Below are 18,086 nucleotides of genomic sequence, written 5' to 3'. Positions count from 1 at the left end.
CATACATATATATATATATATATATATATATATATATATATATATATATACATATATATATATGCGCGCGCGCCACTTAAGATTTTCTGAACTTCTTGCTGTCAAGAACTGTCAACTAATCAAACAACCATGTGAAACTAAGGACTTCCTCTACGCGTCCGTTTACATTGGTTCGAAGTCCAAAGTTAGGAACATTCAATTAATGCTAAGTTTGACACTCTAGTATCAATGCTTACTGAAATTAATGAGCAATATACAATTATCTTTTTCGTACACATTCGGTCCATACATCGATAAAATCAAGAGAAAAAAATTAGTTTTGGACGCATAGGCATGATTTGTGCACTACTTTTTTTTTATTTGATAATTTTTTACATCGACTAATGCTGAAAGTAAGGAGTGCCCATGTTGCTTTTATCTTTTCCTTAACAAATCCAGCATCAGATCCGATGTGTATGGGATTTAATGATAACAAATCATAAGAGCATTTAATGACTAACATGCACTCGGAGTGTCAGCCAGTGACCTGATCCATGTTATCATATCAGACTGATATATGCCCCCTCATATCGGAACTGTTGAAGAACGTACGTTGGTGTTCTTATCAAAGTTTTTTATTAACCTTTTTGGAGCGAAGTTTTATTAACATTGTTTTGCTTCTTGGATAACTGAAGGCTAAGACAGCGGAAGTTTAAATTACAAAAAAAAAAAAAAAAAAAGTTTGAGCTTACGTTCTTTATTATGCAGGACATATTCTTCTAAGTTTTAAGTTCAAAGTTGACTTGGAAAGATGGGTTTCCACCTTCGCTAATTTGTAGGTTAGATTTACATTTCCAATCAGTGATTGACCATCTTATAAATTTATCCTAGTCAAATATTTTAGTTATCATGCAGCACTAGTTGCAATATGTTTATGCACGTGTCCAAATGAAAAATATGAACCCCTTTTCAACGTAAGTGCATTATAGCCATAAATTAAGGTTCATGCTAAAGGTTCTGAGCCTTGGCCATTTTCCCGTGCGGATGCATGATTACTTTATTACTGCTAATTTGATTGTTTATTGTCCACCTATTCTATTGAAACAAGGTGTCTCGAAATTCAAAACGATTGCAGTTGAATTTCGGCTCAAGTTTGCTTGAAAAATTTTGTGCCGGCTAAATGAAGTGGACCCCTAGCATCTAAGAGTTGACTCCTGTGAAGTTTGAGTTGACCCCAGGGATGAGAAAGTCGACTCGCTACATGCCATAGTGAAAAATAGAGTTGCAAAGCTCTAAGACTGTAGGAGTCGACCTCACGCTTGGTCGAGTCGACTCCAGGTTTTCTGAAGTCGACTCGCTAAGTGCTGCAGAGAAAGACAGAGAGGTGTTTTTCGGATTGCTTACAGGAGTCTGATTCTAGCCCTGCGGGAGTCGACTCAAGGTCTGCTCGAGTCGACTCCAAGACTGAAAGAGTCGACTCTCTCAGAAAGACAGAGCGTGCCAGTTCTCGATGCCGATCCTTTGAGCTGACCCGAGAATTTTTGAGTCGACTCGAACTTATCAGAAGTCGACCTCTGAAAGTGAAGAGTCGACTCCTGATTACAGGATTGATTGAAACGGGTGGCAAGATGGGATTTTGACTTAGGGTTTCATAAGAAAGTCTTCTTATGTGTTGGAAACATATAAATAGGGGTCTTTTGTGAACCATATGGGTGGGTTTTTTTTTTACCTCTCTTGAAAATCTTAGATAGTTTTGATCTCTCTTGTAAGCCCTAGATGGTGGCCTCCGTGGACGTAACCCGTATTGGGGTGAACCACGTAAAATTGTTTTCTTTGTGATTGTTTGATTTATTTTCTACTACTTCTTCTTCTCGATTCGTCTTTCCGCAGTTTGGATCCAGCAAAGAAAATAGTACAATCAAAGGATGAGTGCTTTCATCTCCAACATATTCTTGCTTTGTAGCTATGCATTAGCAGTTAGGAGGATCTATTGAATACTTCCGCCACAAAAACAAAAACAAAAAAAAGAAATTATATATTACCATTGGAACCTCATAATGCAAACTGATTGAATCCTAAATTTCTAGCAATAGGCACTGCTTATACTCTAACAATATTTGATATTAAATTATTGGTGAGTAGAGCTAAGCCATGTATTTGTGGTTTGGTTTGCATCATATATTTGTACGCATATGTGGATCAATGGGCCGACTGCATTAAACAAATCATATGATGACTGCACCCACAAATGGCTTGGATAACGTCAAGGTTCAACGATAGATTTGGGAGGGAGAGATCCACCTACCGTATGTTTGAACATATTATCAGTTAGAAATAGTAAAATGGGTGAGTGAGGAATACTCCTTCTTTATCGTAGAATTCTGGCACAAAAATTATAGCAAAGTGGAGTATATGAATATTAAAAGACCGTCAACTAAGCCAATTGCTATGCAGTTTGATTGCAGACCCAACACTCCATGCACTGGAATAGAATTGGAAGACATATATCTCATGTATAAGAATCATCCAGATCAACTAAAATATGCTGAAGCATCAGCAATTGGCACTGTCATCCCTCCTACTTATAATATTTAATACTAATATAAATACATAAACTGGAAAATAAGCTCCTTTTTCTTTGAGAAAACAGAACAATTCTCATTTTTTAAAATCAAAACAACGTCCTTTTGTTGAATGGTACATGGAGATCTCTGATCCAAGCATTAATAGAATGAAGATCATGACTACGTCCAGTCATTCATTGTTTCATTCTTATAATAAATCATTTAGGTCTGGGCCTCGAGCACTTTTTTATCCTACGTACCGTGTTATGTACATATTCTAAACTACTTATTTCTTAAGATTGATAACTGGCTAGGCTTGTTCCTTTTTTAAAGTATTTGCTCATCACTCATCCCAGCTCAATGAAATAAATACATAGGTGATCCATGCACCAAGATCAACATGCTCATTTTGTTACCCAAAAACTAAGTGTGCTTTCTCATTAACAAATTACATAGGTGATCCATGCACCAAGATCAACATGTTCTACATCTGCATGGTAATGAGAGTCTCTCAAAGGTGAGAAATTGCTTGTCATGTACAGGTTTGATAGTACGTTAATGAATAACCGATGTGGGACTAAACATGCGCTCACATGGGTCGTCACATACTTTCCCTATTTAAGCCATGACGTCCTCATCAATCTAAGCACCTAGATCCATTCACATCTAATCAGAAACACCATATATAATTGGTCTATGGTCAATCTCAATGAACCTATGTTTGTAGTGTCCCTAGTTTGCATGGGCTAGGGACTGGGTCTATTTTGATACCATTTATAACAATCCAGAACATCGCCCAAAATAGCTAGCTATAAGGTATTTTTTGAATTTTTTAGTCTTGTATAAGTACCCAAGGTCTTCCCAAACGAATAACGGGGCTAAACACATGCGCTTGCATGAGTCCTCACAAAACATATGTCATAAAATAATACTAGATTTCCCACAATCTAGCCCCATGGGGCTTGGATAAGTTAAATCTTGCTCAAGGTCTTAAAAACATGGATCTCCAGCATTCCAACTAATCTCTCAGAATCTGTCCATCTCTCGAGCCGACAGATTCTGTTTAATTCATGAAGCAACAATAGCAACATCCCCACTGTTTAATACATGATATTTATATATATGTATACATATATATGTGTATGTATGTATAGGCATTAGTCCATTGTCATGGACTCGGCAAATTCCCTTATTGTAGGCTGAAGGATGTGCACCAGCAAACTTAGAGGCAACTCGGCGGCTCGACAATTCCTGCGACAGTTCCCCTTGCATTCCTACAGAAAGCCTGTGCCCCCTTGTTCTGATACTTGAGTTTTATATCCTTCAACTCAATTCCTGTGCATGGATTGCTCGGGCTGCAGTCGAATTTCACCGCCACCGGAGTTGCGGACGACCCCTGAACGTTCTTGAACTTCACCTCACTGATCTTGATTCCTGAGCTCTGCAACGACAATCGATGATCATTTGTTTGCAGCTTTGCCCATTTCAGTCGCTGTTTGATCGATATAGCTAATAACTGGTGCTAGTTTTTTTTTCTTACCTGGCCTGGGCAATTCTTTTTGCTGGGGCAGTAGTTCTGGTCGATGACGATCGGGTTCTGGACATCCTTCATGATGGCATTCTCGAACGTGACACCTTTCACGAATCCTTTGTAGGGTTTTGCCCATGTCTTTACCCTTAGCCCGTTCTGCGTTCCGGTGAACGTCGCCGACCTCACCGTTATATTCTGCACTCCCTCGTCGTCCCCCGAGAGCCCCAAGCTTCCAATGCTGCATTGGACGAGCACAGTATATATCCATCGATCCAACTTGTCAAAAAATTTGTGCCATTCAATATGCATGATCCAACCACTACAATGATCCTCACCTGATGCCGTGACCGGGTCCGCAGTTAATTTTCTGGATCCAGACATTGGCAGACCCAGCTCCCATGGAGATGCAGTCGTCGCCGGTCCTCATGGTGCTATTCCTAATGGTGACGAAGCTCGACATCTGGACGTGGATGCCGTCGGTGTTAGGGCTTTCTTCGGGGGCGGTGATCGTCGCACGTTCGACCGTCACGCCGGTGCTGCCATAAATTGACATCTGGAAGTTCTGGCTGTTCTGAATCTTCATGCCGCTGACCAACACATTTTTGCCTTGGCTGATCGTCAGTGACTGAGCATCAAAGAATTTGTAAGCATATGCATGCAGCTAATGATCGCTATTCGTTTACACCTATCAAGTTTTTCTATGAAATAAATTCTTCCCAAGGTTGGTGAATTATAAGCTTATAAGTTTTTGCATCTCTAGTAGACCTTCTCAACCACGTACATCATGTGAATTTTCCATCATTCTATCAAGTCGGCTATAAATCTAAACTTCACTTACCGTGGCGCCGACCGGGCAGCTGCGGCCGGCCTGTTTGCATGCCCACAGAGCCTGCCCTTGGCCGTCGAGCGTCCCGCCGTAGATGGACAGCCCTTCGACGTACTTAAACCTGATCCACAGTGTGTTTGATGAGCTATAACTGGAGGGTGCAATGAGGGTGCCATGGATGAAGATTTTGATCGCTTTGTTGTTGCATGGGCCAGAGACATCAGCCTTGCTCAAGAAGAACTTGCCGGGCGGCACGTAGACCGTCGCAGGCTTGTTAGCTTCGCATGCAGCACTCCATGCACTCAGGAATGCCTTGGCCGAGTCGGTTCGGCCATCGGATTTGGCACCAAAGTCTACAATGTTGTAGGCTGCCATTGCTATTGTGAAGGACGAGATGAAGAGAAAGGTGAGAAGAAAGCTCTTGGGTGGTGGTGCCATTGGACTAAGGTATACGTAGGGATCAGGAAGGTTTAGATGAGAGAAGAGAGGAAATAAGGGTAGTGATCGTGGGGAAGGATTTGATGGAGAAGTTAGGATGTTTGGTGGGGTATTTATAGGCAATTGATGATGGCTTTATGTTTCAATGAAAGTGGAGAATGAGAAGGCTTGTGAGCCTTGGCATCACCATCGATCTTGGCTTAGATGGTGGAGCATGATATATATATAAATAATTGTAGTCTTGTGGAAGGTCAAGGGTTGGGGAAGGAGCATGGGCGTCGCCTAAGGAAATGGAGGCTGGTTTTGGCCGTTATTGTTGCCAAGGAACATTGAACATAGAAGTAACGGAGGAACATTAAACTTAGAAGTAATGCCAAGTAACCGTACGTGCATGACCGTACTGGCTTGGCATGGTGTTGTGTTGGCTGGTGCGCATGGCTAATTGATGCAAAACACCATCATATGTTTATTTGACTCTCTTTTTTTTTTTTTTTTTTTTTGAAGAGAAGAAGGAGTAACCGCATCTCAAGTTACTCACCAGTAAATTATGATGAATGCTATAAATTTGTTACTGTCATTTTTACATCCTTTATGGTTGTTATAATGGTAGGCATGCACTTTCTTAACGCAAGAAAAAGAAATTTATTATGTACATTTGTACATAAGTGTATTGACGTAACAACATCCATTAGTATTTATTTAACTTTATTATTATGTAAAATAAGTGCCCTATTTTTTTAAAAAAAAGTTGAGCTTTCAAGTGGTCTCTAGCTAAACATAAACTGTCTGGATTCAGGTTGTATTTTTCACACGAATAAATGATTGATCTTTTTTTTATGATATCGACCATTAAATTTCAGTCTGCACAGATCTCAAAGTATTCTAAATTTCGTGCATCTATCTGCATAGATCTCGAAGCAGCCATTGTTTAATCCAATAATGGATTCATGCAAAGGGAGGGGAATAAGTTTTTCGCACAAAAGATGCAACCCCATCCCCATTTGTATCCATTGCAGTATTGCACAAAATGGCTACCTAGGGAACTATTGGACTCAATAGGTTGCTCCTTTTCTTTTTTTTTGAATGAAAGGAAATAGACGTTGCTCCTTTTCTGCGGGCTACTTGCATGGCTTATGATGGAAAATAACAAAGAAGGCATGCGAAGCAAACTACTATTCTTCAACATAGGAGAAGGTGGCACAGAGCCCCATGGTAAGATACATCTAAAAGGAGGTTCTCTTAGAGAAATGAATACACAACTGCATTGGTTAAGTTACTACGATCACGTACTGTAGCAATGTAGCATATATAGCATGAAGCAAGAAACCACCAGCTAATAATATTTGACACATAGGTGATGAGCAATATTTTTTCTTATCCCTCTCCACCCTGGAGGAATTCAATGAAGAAGGTTTAGCTTGAATCTTTTCTTATTATAACTCTAAACTTCTTTGATATCTTAGATCTAGAGAAAAGTAGATACATGAAGCAGAACTAAAGGAGTGATCATGTGACCCTATCATTACCAAACTAACTTAGCACCAAGCCCAATGTGCATGGGAATTGATGATGCGTGCCAAAGGCGCATTTAATGACGAACATGCACCCTCTGAAAATGGGCAGGTGAGGAGTTATAGCCAAGCCATGCTGCCTTAGGATAAATAGATGTTAGAAGTCATATGATACTTTAAGCTTTCCACGGTAGCACGTAATGGTGTTTGGATGAGCTTATCAACAGTTCCGTTCAAAGTCGTCGTGCCACCCAAATCATATAGTACAGTACTTACCATATCATACCAATTTAGTACCATCATCAGTACAAATAGTATACCATATCAATACTGTGCTAGTATAGCATCGGTACAAAATTCGGTACCAAGACAATGAATTTTGGCTCATGCATTTCTAATTAAGATTTGGTGCCATCTTTGTTAACTATTGTGAGAATTTGAAAGAAAGAGAAGCAAGGTCCTGAGCTCACATCCCACCATTTGATGGACTTGGCCTTGCCCAATGCTAAAAAAACAAAATCCTAGCGCGGGCATCATTCTACGTACCTGGGAAAGGAATCATGATGACATAGAACGTAACAAGAATCTTGCGATTCATATGGATCAAAGATGGCCACGTTATCTTTCAAACCAGAGAAAAAAGGCCACGTTATCTATAAATGGATGTGGACTAACTTTAAGTAGAATTGCATATGTTCAAATATTAGTTTGGACTAGATTTTTTTTAAAACTATATTTAATTACTTCTACTCAAACGTACACTGCATACTAGGGTACTTCCATACAACTCAAAATGCTTGCTTTTGATCCATGTCTTCTGACTTTAGAAGAATATTAACTCTTAATGTGAATGAAAGCCTAACCTTTTCATGCAGTGCAAGAATGCTATAGATATTATAACTAATCGAACCATGCCGAACCTTGTAGGAGCTGGTTGATTCGCAACTGAGGAACCGGACAACTCAATATTGATTTATCAGTATTTTTGGATTTTTTTTTTAAAAAAAAAAGTCATTAGAGGCAACATAAATTTTTCACCTAAATTTGAGATTTTTAGTCAGATTTGAAAAGCTTATCTAAATAAAAAAAGGTCCAAGATTTAGTTTGGGATAGTCTATTTTAATTGATTAATAATTTTTTTGCGCAATTTCCTTCCATTTTCCTTTCCTCTGCTGCTGCTTTCTCCTCTTAAATATCACACCTAGATAATTAGGTTTATATCCAAGAGGTTCAAGATTTCAGCATGTACAATAAGCTACCATAACATGATGATACCATTTTAAGATTCATCTGACCTTTGTTTTATGGCATAACATTATGATCCTAATGAGTTTCATCCCTAAATTCTATTCATGGTATAATAATATAAGATTACAAGCCATATATTGGTGGACTTCATTTAAAAGATTTTATTTAGGGCCGGAGGGGATTAAGGGCCTTTACTTAAAGCACCAAGCAATTAATATGCAAGGAGAAAAGCTACAATAGATTATATTATCCATGGTACAAGAACTCATAACCATGAAGCAAGGAATCTTGATCTAGGTGTGAATTATTATTTACAATAAACAAAGACAAATTGGTTAACCTTAGTAATTGTCATGCAAGTTTACTGTCAATGGTTTCTTGTACTCCTAAAATGATCCGTTTCTCTCCCTATACCATCAAAAGCTAAGCACATGGCAATTCCGAGTTTGGTGCTCTCGTACATTTAAAGGGTTCTAAGATTAGGTTAACATTGGCTTAGAATTATTTATAAGTCAAGTGCATGTTTATTCTAATATCCCTTCCTTTCTTGGGTGTTAACTAAGCTTAGATCTGAAGTAGATTGGTCAAATGACCTAAAAGGAGATTTCACTCACTAAATTCCCGTGCCTTAGGGTGCAAAACTCCGCGCCAACGTACGGATATGTCAATGATGTCTTCAAGGTATGGATTTCATGAATTGCCAATAAAAATTTGCTTCACATACCAAAAAAAAAAACACCATGAAGAGAAATGTAAATCTGATTGTTCCATTGTGGATCATAACTATCTATGAAATGCTCTTTCGAAACTAGCAATTTTGATCTCCCCCTCCCCTTTCCTTCCTCTCTCTCTCTCTCTCACTCTCTCACTCTCTCACACACATATGGTAATATAGGTGGAGGTAAAAAGGAAGTTAGATAATATTCATCCAAATCTGCTTGTTATCCAAAACTATCTAAATAGGGATAGAAATTTGAGTCTCCGATTAATTTCTATATATGTATTCATGTCTGTCAAAAAAAAATGAATATGGATATGGATAGACAACTATCTGATCTGTATCCGAATATTTAATTCCATTTGTAACGTATTTAATTTTATATAGCACTTATGAACTTTTAAGAAAAATAAATGATAATATTAATATGCTATTAATTTGATTTATCATCTATTTAATAATATCTTTGATTTTATGGTCGTAAAGTTTACTTATCCAAATTATATCTATACCTTCAGTATCCAATTTGGATTTATATCCGTTTAAAATAAATATGAATATAAATTTTTTGCATCTGACTAACATTTGTATCTGTATTTGTATGCGTCAAACAAAACAAATATGGATATATATTTATTTCCATCTTAAGTAGTGTAGGTTGATGCCAGACCCACCATAAGGGTTGGACTAAAAAAATGTGGCCTGTGGTAGGTCAAATCGGATCTGAACCAGACCCATAAGCATCTTCATATTAGAGATTGGCTAAGCCTGAGCTGACTGATTTATTCGAAACTTTTTCCAATAAAACATAGGTTGTATTAACTATTGCCCGTTGTGGCTATAAAACCGAAATTAATGAAGTATCTTGGTACTTCATTGCAACAATTACATGAGTCAGAAACTAACTCAATCACTGCAGAACTATTGAATTAATCTGTCAATTGAAAAGGTGACAAAATTATAGAGAACAAGATCCATCCATAGAGTGATCCCCAGGCTCGCAATCCCGATGGCAACTCTTTTCTTTCTTATTGAAAAGAGAAAAAAAACACTTTAAACATGAAACAGAAATCAAAACAATATAATGCAATACTGGCTCTTTCCATGGAAATGGTGCAGATACACTTGAACCTTTTCTAGCCTATTTCCAGCTTAAACCTGGATTAAAATTTTGAACTTGGGCCAGTTCTGGCCCATCGGAAATATCAGTCCGTCCCAAGCTCAAACTCCGCATGGGCTTATTGTGAGCGTGGCATCTTACGGCCCACATGAATTAGGCTCCAACGCCGGCCTTAAACTTTAAACTTAGGTTGTACGCCAAATCGTTTTCCTTGAACAAAATTAAATTGCTTCAGCTTATTGGACACAATCACCTCAAAATTTACATAAAATCTACCAAAAACTATCATTTGTTGCGGTGCCAAGCGAGAAACATCTCTTCTTTCAATTTATTCGCTGATCTGAAATGAAGCTTACTTTAGCTTTTGGCCGGTTGTGACCAAAAAAACACTAGTTTGGCTTGGTGGGCTTAAGCCAGATTCATACATAATGCATAACATTTAAATTTTAAGGTTTGGATTGGATTGTGTTACTAGGATTGAGGAGAGGAAAACCCTACCTGTGCTTTTTTTTTTTTTTTTGGATGTACCGGCGTCTCACTACAAACCGTAAGTATGCCCAGAATAATCACAAAGTAAAACACGCTCTAGTGCCGCCGGCACTCGCTCTAAACCCCTCCATAGGACTGCCCCAGAGTGATGTGCTGCGAATGAGGCGACCCAGTCCGCTGCACTATTTGCCTTTCGAAAGATATGTGTGGCTCGGAAGGAGTCTAGCTCTCCTAGAAGATGGCAGATATCATAGATAAGAGGGTGTAGATCTAGCCTGACACGTCCGACCACTATAGTCGAATCTTCCCAAGTAAGATCCGTCGAGCACCCAGGTGCACTCTAGCCTGAACAATGCCCTCCTATGCCGCTCGTAACTCCGCCACTAGAACAGACTCATCAAAGGTACGCCGACCGCCAGCCACAATCAACCTAGAGTCGTGATATCTGATTATAAAATCCACACCGCATCTGCTACCGTCCTCTGCGATGCTACCATCAAAACTTGTGCTTCATTAGGATAATAAAATGGATACAAGAAGTAAAGAAAAAAAAGGCTGGGAATTGCAAGGCAAAAAATAATTGATTGGACACTCGGTCTTAACTGCAGCCTTCAATTTGCTACATTGTTAAATATAGAGAGATAGTTCTCTTAGTATTTTAAAAATCATGTTTCTTTTCAGATTTTAAAAATAATAATTATACTGTAAGGAAAAATCATATAAATTTGGTTTCCGATTAGTGATAATTTTTGTTAATTATAATATATGATTCTAATTATTATATAAACTCAACATAATTATTTTATTTTTTTATATTATTTTTTGAGTAACCGGAAGGGAAAAATGGAAAAAAAATTACCAAAATTTTCCCTAAGAATAGCCAAAATAATTAACAATTTTTAACACCTAGAATAGTCAAGATTTTCTGCTTACAATTTTTAAAAGAAAACTTGTGATTTAACACCAAAGAATAGTCAAAATATTTAATTTCTTACAATATCTTCCTTTCCATATGACTTCTGAACCCTTCGCATTCCTATTCCCTCTGACTCTCCTTGGAATAAGTCAGTTGAGAGCGAAGGCCCATACTTTTCTCTCAATGACCCCAGGCTATCTTCTTCTTCTTTTTTTTTTTTTTTTTTTTTTTGTAATTAAGGCCACTGTCCTACTTTTCCTCGACCAACAAATGAGTTAAGAGGCTGTTTGGATATCGAAAGATCACATACATCCAATAAAACCTTCTAAGGGAGGATATTTGCTTTTAAAATATGGTTGATTTTTTATGGTTCAAGATAATAAAAAAACAAGCAATAGCTAATTCATGTTTTTCAAGAATAATTGATTCCTTTCTCCATGTGATTTATCTTATCCTAGAAAATGGGGATTAACCGTTCCTTTGCTCCTTTGATCTGTTTGGAAAACTCACTCCATCGTTTTTTTAATGTGGTGGATCTATGCTAGAAAATCTTATCGGGTTGATAAAAAGATATTTTGGTATCCAAATAGGCCCTATGATATGAGGCATTGTATGGTTAGGACTCTAAAAATCAGATTAACTAACACTAGCTCTTCCAAACCTCCCAAAGTGTCATATTTCTGAGTTAATAAAAGTTGTCCCTTTTCTTTTGTGATGAAAAAAAAGTGGACTTTGATTGAATTTTAAAAATATATGATATAATAAAAAAATGAATAAAATAGAGAGGAGAGAAAATCATGTTACATGGACATGTTTGTTGGGTAGGTTTTGGATACTTATATAGAATCAAGAAATCTAAAAAATACCTTCCGACTAGCCATTTTAGGTGACTTTTGTTTATTACAAATGCTATTAAAGTGAATCCTGCCCATAACTTATATACAATGGGAGAAAAACTATGATCTAATTCAATATTTTTAATTTATAAAGTTTCGAAAATAAAAATTTCATTCCAGCCATTTGATTGGAAGAAATTCTATTTCTATTTCGATTATAAGCGAAAATGGATAATACTTCACTCCTTCAAAATTCAATATCTATTTAAACTCTAAATTTTATTCTAATTCTGATTGCGGTTTCTGCCATAAATTAAATATTTAAAGAAATAGGCAATTTCAATCACCATTTCAATCTATTTTAGTTAAATTTAATTTTTAATATTTTATTTATCACTCTCCATGCCCATGCAACCAAACACGGCATAAGCACTGTTCGTCAGCTCCTCTGCCGGTCTAAGCCGGGCTTTTAAGTCAAGTCAGACATCAGGACATGATGTGGGCCCCATCACGAGAACGGCGACCATTTGAACGCGTAGAAGTCTTCCCGTAGACCAGGCTTCTTCCCTTACATCCGTTCGCATATAAAATACTACGCGAACAATGAACTCTACGGCGTCAGATCCGCCGAGTTTGGCTTTGAATGGAAGATCTAAAAACCTCATAGAATTTTCTATGCGTTCATCCGGACAATTTGTCAAATCTCGTCTACGGATGAGAGCCTACGTTTCTCCCTGTCCATTGGATTTAACGCTGTTTGCTGTTATAGACACGTACTGGATCCACCCATGACCATGAAAGATTCCAAACGGGATGGAAGCCGGACATCTCGACTTTGACCAAGGTTCTACGCGAGACGGAAATCCTATCCAAATTAACGCATATAATTTCCTATGCGAAAGAACAGATCAAGCGTCAATTTCTAATTCGACGGCTATCGTCTTTCTATCCGCAGTAAAAGTTACGTGCGGCCCAATCAGAGTCTAGAATGTAGTGACAACACTAATCATAATTATCACCAAGTAATCATAATTAAATGAAAGAAGAAAGCATGAAAGTCATCATAATCACAATGGAGATTATATTATTCGCAAAATTCAGGGTCGTTTTATTCGGATAGATTTAAAAACATTAAAAAAAAATTCCTTTTTGTGGGGGTTTTTAGATTTTATTTTATGTTATAAAAAATATCTACTGGTGGTCGTGGGCTTGGCTTTGAATCTTTTACTGACGATTTAGGTTTTTTGGTGGGCGTGGAAGCGACTCCGGGCACAAGAAAGTCGCCTCCTTGGAGCTCCACGTCCCCATTTCCCCTCTCCGGGGAGCTTCTAGGGTTAGGGTTTCTGGGGTCGAGCTCCTCCGTGGTCCAGGTCTTGTCCATGGAGTTCCTGGTAAGTGATCAAAATGAGTTTATTTTTGGGAAAAAGAGTTTTTAATGTTTGTGGACTAGTTTGATCATGCGGTTTGGTGTGAATTAAGGTTGTTTGACGTTTAATAGTGCTAATATGAGGAGAATTATTGATGTTGGTGAAGGTGAATTGGATCTATTTGGACCCGGTGTTGTGTAAGTTTTTAGAAGTTAAAGCTTTGATTTTTAGTATTTTGGGGTTTCTATTTTGAGCTCAGGTGTTGGAAAGATTAGTCTTTTGTGGTTGGGTTGGGGATGTTGGTGGGTTTTGATGGATTATTAGGGAGGCAAAGTTGAACTCTTTTTAGTGCTTTTATTTTGTTCTTTGAGGTTGGTTCATGTGAGCTTTTTTATGTGGGTAAGTTTTTTATGTGACTTGGTGTGGTTGAGAGAAACCTGATGTGTCCTTACTCTCAAAAAAAAAAAGGAGGAGCCTGATGTGTGTGTTTTGCAAACTTTAGATTAATTCTTGAATTGGCCTGTGTTTGGTAAAGGACTGGTTTCCCCAATTTCTTTGTGAATGTTTGGGGTCCTTGGAACCTATGGCTTTCACAGGCATAGAATTGATTCGAAGATGAAGTCAGGGTCCTTGGAACCTATGGCTTTCGCAGGCATAGAATTGATTCGAAGATGAAGTCATTTCTTTTTGGCTGCAGTATATTAACTTCTTGATGATTGCTTTGATGGCTTGGATTGAAGCATGTTTTTTGGGGGGGAGTCTTGGGTGCAGATGTTCAGTGCTTTGGTAGTTTGGCTTCATGTTTTTTCCAAACTCATATGTTGAAGTTTAGCTTTATTTTTGGGTGGGTTTCGATATTGTCCAGGTTTAGTTGGTAAGACTGGTTGATCTTAGGTTTACTTTAAAGATGTAGCTTGATGACGTTCCCAAATTGCATACTAGTTCATTAATTGCTGTTATCTTTTTCTTGTTGTGCCCCTTTTCATTTGTGTTTGCTTAAATCTTGTTGAAGTTTAAGTTGTTAGAAAGTTAGAGCTACCATGGGCTCTTGGTGGCGCCAATCATACTCTAGCAATCAAATTACTCAGTTTCTTGTGAAACCCCTGCTTTGTCCTGAACATTATCAAATATTGGTGTGATTTGAGAAGTGAAGGTAGAGTTCACTTTATCGTTACATAATTGATTCATTTGATATGATTTATCTTTACGCTGTAGAAGATAAGTTTGTCTCTCGTTGATGGTTTTGGAGATTGTAAGCTGTAACTATAAAGCTTGTGTCTATATTTGCTTCTCATTTTAGGAAACTGTTGGTGCTTTTCATTACAAAATTTGCTTCACGCCTTGCTTTCTTAGCTAAACTCAGAATACGAGATATTACTTTATCTCTTTATTGTCTCAATTAGATCCGTTTAAGATTCTTTGAGGTATCAAGCATCTCTGTATGATGAAACTGTGCACCTGTTTTCTTGTTCCACAATTGTTTTCTTTGCCCACTGCTTTTCAATTTTCGGTCTTTGGTCTTATATATTTTGTCATTTTTGCTAAATAAAGAGGTGATAAATGTGAATTGAATTTACTTGTAGAAAATTTTATACTTTTTAACTGCTTTTGCATCTTAGGAATTGCCATTTTCTGAACTTTAGATTCCTTTCATCAGTTGGCAAGAAAACTCCTTTGTGCATGTTACAAGTTTTAAGTTAACTCAGGATCGTATTTTTCATCTAGGTGCTACCGTATCTTGGAAATGAATAACAGTTGGTCGTGTAGGCCAGAGTGAGTTCGCAGTACATTGCATCCACTGGAGAGGGGATACCAGTTGATATTGCATGTGTATGGCTATGCAGAGAAGTGTCTGTGCTACTTTACTTCAGACCATCTTCTGGTTCTTAATTAGTAACATATGCTATGGTACCAAAACCGATATTCAATGCTTAAGAAACATACAAGACTCACTGCATGACCCTTTTGACAACTTAAAGTATTCGTGGAATCTTACCAACCAAACAGAAGGGGTCATATGCAAGTTTAATGGCGTCGAATGCTGGCATCCTGATGAAAACAGGGTCCTTTTCCTGCGTCTGTCAAACATGGGCCTTGAAGGTCAATTTCCATTGGGAATTGAGAATTGTACAAGCTTGACTGGGTTGGATCTCTCAAGCAACAACCTTTCTGGGCACATCCCTGATGACATCGCAAGAAGGATACCTTTTGTCACAACCCTTGATCTCTCATTCAATAATTTCTCAGGCGAAATTCCAGCAAACCTTTCTAACTGCTCTTATCTGAATATCCTTAATCTTCAGCACAATCAGTTGTCTGGACAGATCCCTGGGCAACTGACAATTCTCAATCGATTGACAACTCTCAATGTTGCTGATAATATGTTATCAGGATCAATTCCTCAATTTCGTACTCAATTTTCCCCTGCAAGTTTTGCAAATAATCCAGGACTTTGCGGGAAGCCTCTGAATGATTGCCCATCTTCAAAGAAGAGCCATACTGGGGTGATCATTGGCTCTGCTAGCGGTGGTATGGTATTAACAATTACAGTTGTTGGAGTTGTTCTGTTCTTCTGCTTACGGAAATTGCCTGTCAAGAAGAAGGAAAAGGATGTAGAAGAAAACAAATGGGCGAAAACTCTAAAGGGAGCTAAAGGCATCAAGGCAAGCTAACTGCATGTCTCTTTTATCTACTTTGCTATTGATCTTTAATTTTTTAAGACTAAGCGATGAGCCAGTTTATCTCTTCCTCTTCTGTATACCTTATACAAAGCTTAGACACAGTTTTCTGGTGTGCAGGTTTCAATGTTTGAAAATTCAGTTTCAAAAATGAAATTGAGCGATCTCATGCAAGCAACCAATGATTTTAGCAATGATTACATCATTGGTTCAGGTAGAACAGGGACCATGTACAAGGCAACACTTCCAGATGGCTCTTTCCTTGCTATCAAGAGGTTGCAAGACTCCCAGCATTCTGAAAGCCAGTTCGCATCTGAGATGGCAACACTGGGACGTGTCAGACATCCCAATTTGGTTCCCCTTTTAGGTTACTGTGTTGCCAAGAAAGAGCGGCTGTTGGTATACAAACACATGCCGAAAGGGACTCTTTACGATCAGCTACATCAGACAGATACGAAAAACGAAGTCCTGGAATGGCCATTAAGGCTGAGGATCAGTATTGGAGCAGCAAGAGGCTTGGCATGGCTTCACCACAGCTGCAATCCTCGCATTCTTCACCGCAACATTAGTTCCAAATGCATCCTACTTGATGAGGATTGTGAGGCAAAAATATCGGACTTTGGACTTGCAAGGCTTATGAATCCAATTGATACCCATCTCAGCACTTTTGTCAATGGTGAGTTTGGTGACTTTGGTTATGTGGCCCCTGAGTATTCCCGCACGTTGGTGGCCACTCCAAAGGGCGATGTTTACAGCTTTGGAGTTGTTCTGCTTGAACTAGTTACTGGTGAAAGACCCACTCAGGTGTCCAATGCTCCTGAAAGCTTCAAAGGCAGTTTGGTAGAGTGGATCACATATCTTTCAAACAATTTCCTTCTTCAGGATGCAATTGATAAGTCTTTAATTGGTAAGGACTGTGACAGCGAGCTTCTCCAATTTATGAAAGTTGCATGTGCTTGTGTACTTTCTGCTCCTAAGGAGAGGCCAACGATGTTTGAAGTATGCCAGCTTCTAAGAGCTATCGGCGAGAGGTACCGTTTTACTGCTGCTGATGATATATTGCTGGCTCCTCAGAGCACTGACGCTGATAATCTGGATGAACTTATAGTGGCAAAGTAATGAAAAAGGTTGGTATGATGGTACAAATAATAAAACTATACAACTGATGCTGAAAGCAACCAGCAGCACATGTTACTCATCTTACAAGGAGACTTCCTGGCTATGCTTTGCATATTATGCTGTTCAAGTATCTTAGGTGAGTTGCAATTTTTCTTTTATGTACAAATCTTATTGGACAGACGCTTGAGTGATGTATTTGCGCTTCCATGTCGAATGACTACTTGTATGTTAAAGGCATAAACATTATAATTGATGGCCATCATTCTCATCATTCTTATTTTGTTGCACAAACTTTAATCTATCTAGAGGCAGAAGAAAATGGATTATAACAGCTACTGAACCTAGACATTCAAAAAGAAGAACACATAATTATATCAGAAAAATGATCTATATTTATGTCTGTAGAGAGAATATGGTATAATGGCCTCAGTAGTGTTTATCATTGTGCTCTTCAGCAAGAATGCTGGGTTATTACAGAAACTCTGTTCTAGCAGGCTTTTCTATGATGTGGAAACATAACTCCATAAGTTTCATTTCCTAAATATAAATAGGTTATTGAACTTATTATTTTTTCAAAGTACCACTACCTGAGACCATCTTCCGTTTTCTTATAACCTTCCTCAAAAAAAAAAGTTTTCTTCTATGACCATCTTCAGTTTTCTTCTATATATGTGTTGGAAACCTAGGGTCTTCTGTACAATAGTTGCTGCTTGACATCTGAATGTCTGAGTTCTGGCGGTAGGAGT

At 38.1% G+C, this 18,086-nt stretch overlaps 2 protein-coding genes across 3 annotated transcripts; one reads left to right on the top strand and one right to left on the bottom strand.

Annotated features, from left to right (window-relative positions):
• Positions 1-3,459: 3,459 nt before the first annotated feature.
• On the bottom strand, positions 3,460-5,494 carry LOC103716018 (polygalacturonase-like). Its single transcript, XM_008803850.5, has 4 exons — positions 4,913-5,494; positions 4,410-4,699; positions 4,084-4,312; positions 3,460-3,984 (listed from the first exon to the last, which is right to left on the bottom strand). The coding sequence occupies exons 1-4, from the start codon at positions 5,336-5,338 to the stop codon at positions 3,766-3,768; spliced, it is 1,164 nt and encodes a 387-aa protein (XP_008802072.4). The 5' UTR covers positions 5,339-5,494; the 3' UTR covers positions 3,460-3,765.
• A 7,779-nt stretch (positions 5,495-13,273) lies between these two features.
• Positions 13,274-17,611, top strand: LOC103715226 (probably inactive leucine-rich repeat receptor-like protein kinase At5g48380). Of its 2 annotated transcripts, none has more exons than XM_008802792.6 (3): positions 13,274-13,567; positions 15,269-16,206; positions 16,342-17,611. In XM_008802792.6, the coding sequence occupies exons 2-3, from the start codon at positions 15,370-15,372 to the stop codon at positions 17,338-17,340; spliced, it is 1,836 nt and encodes a 611-aa protein (XP_008801014.3). In that variant the 5' UTR covers positions 13,274-13,567; positions 15,269-15,369; the 3' UTR covers positions 17,341-17,611. The 2 variants fall into 2 exon arrangements, with proteins under 2 accessions (XP_008801014.3, XP_089786344.1); XM_089930218.1 differs by having other exon boundaries at positions 13,377-13,567; positions 15,250-16,206.
• Positions 17,612-18,086: the final 475 nt, after the last annotated feature.

This window comes from Phoenix dactylifera, chromosome 4 (genome assembly GCF_051530095.1).
Source record: "Phoenix dactylifera cultivar Ajwa chromosome 4, Ajwa_hap1_PhDact_Kaust_v1.1, whole genome shotgun sequence".
Classification (NCBI taxonomy): domain Eukaryota; kingdom Viridiplantae; phylum Streptophyta; class Magnoliopsida; order Arecales; family Arecaceae; genus Phoenix; species Phoenix dactylifera.
This window is presented reverse-complemented; position numbering and strand designations above follow the sequence as displayed.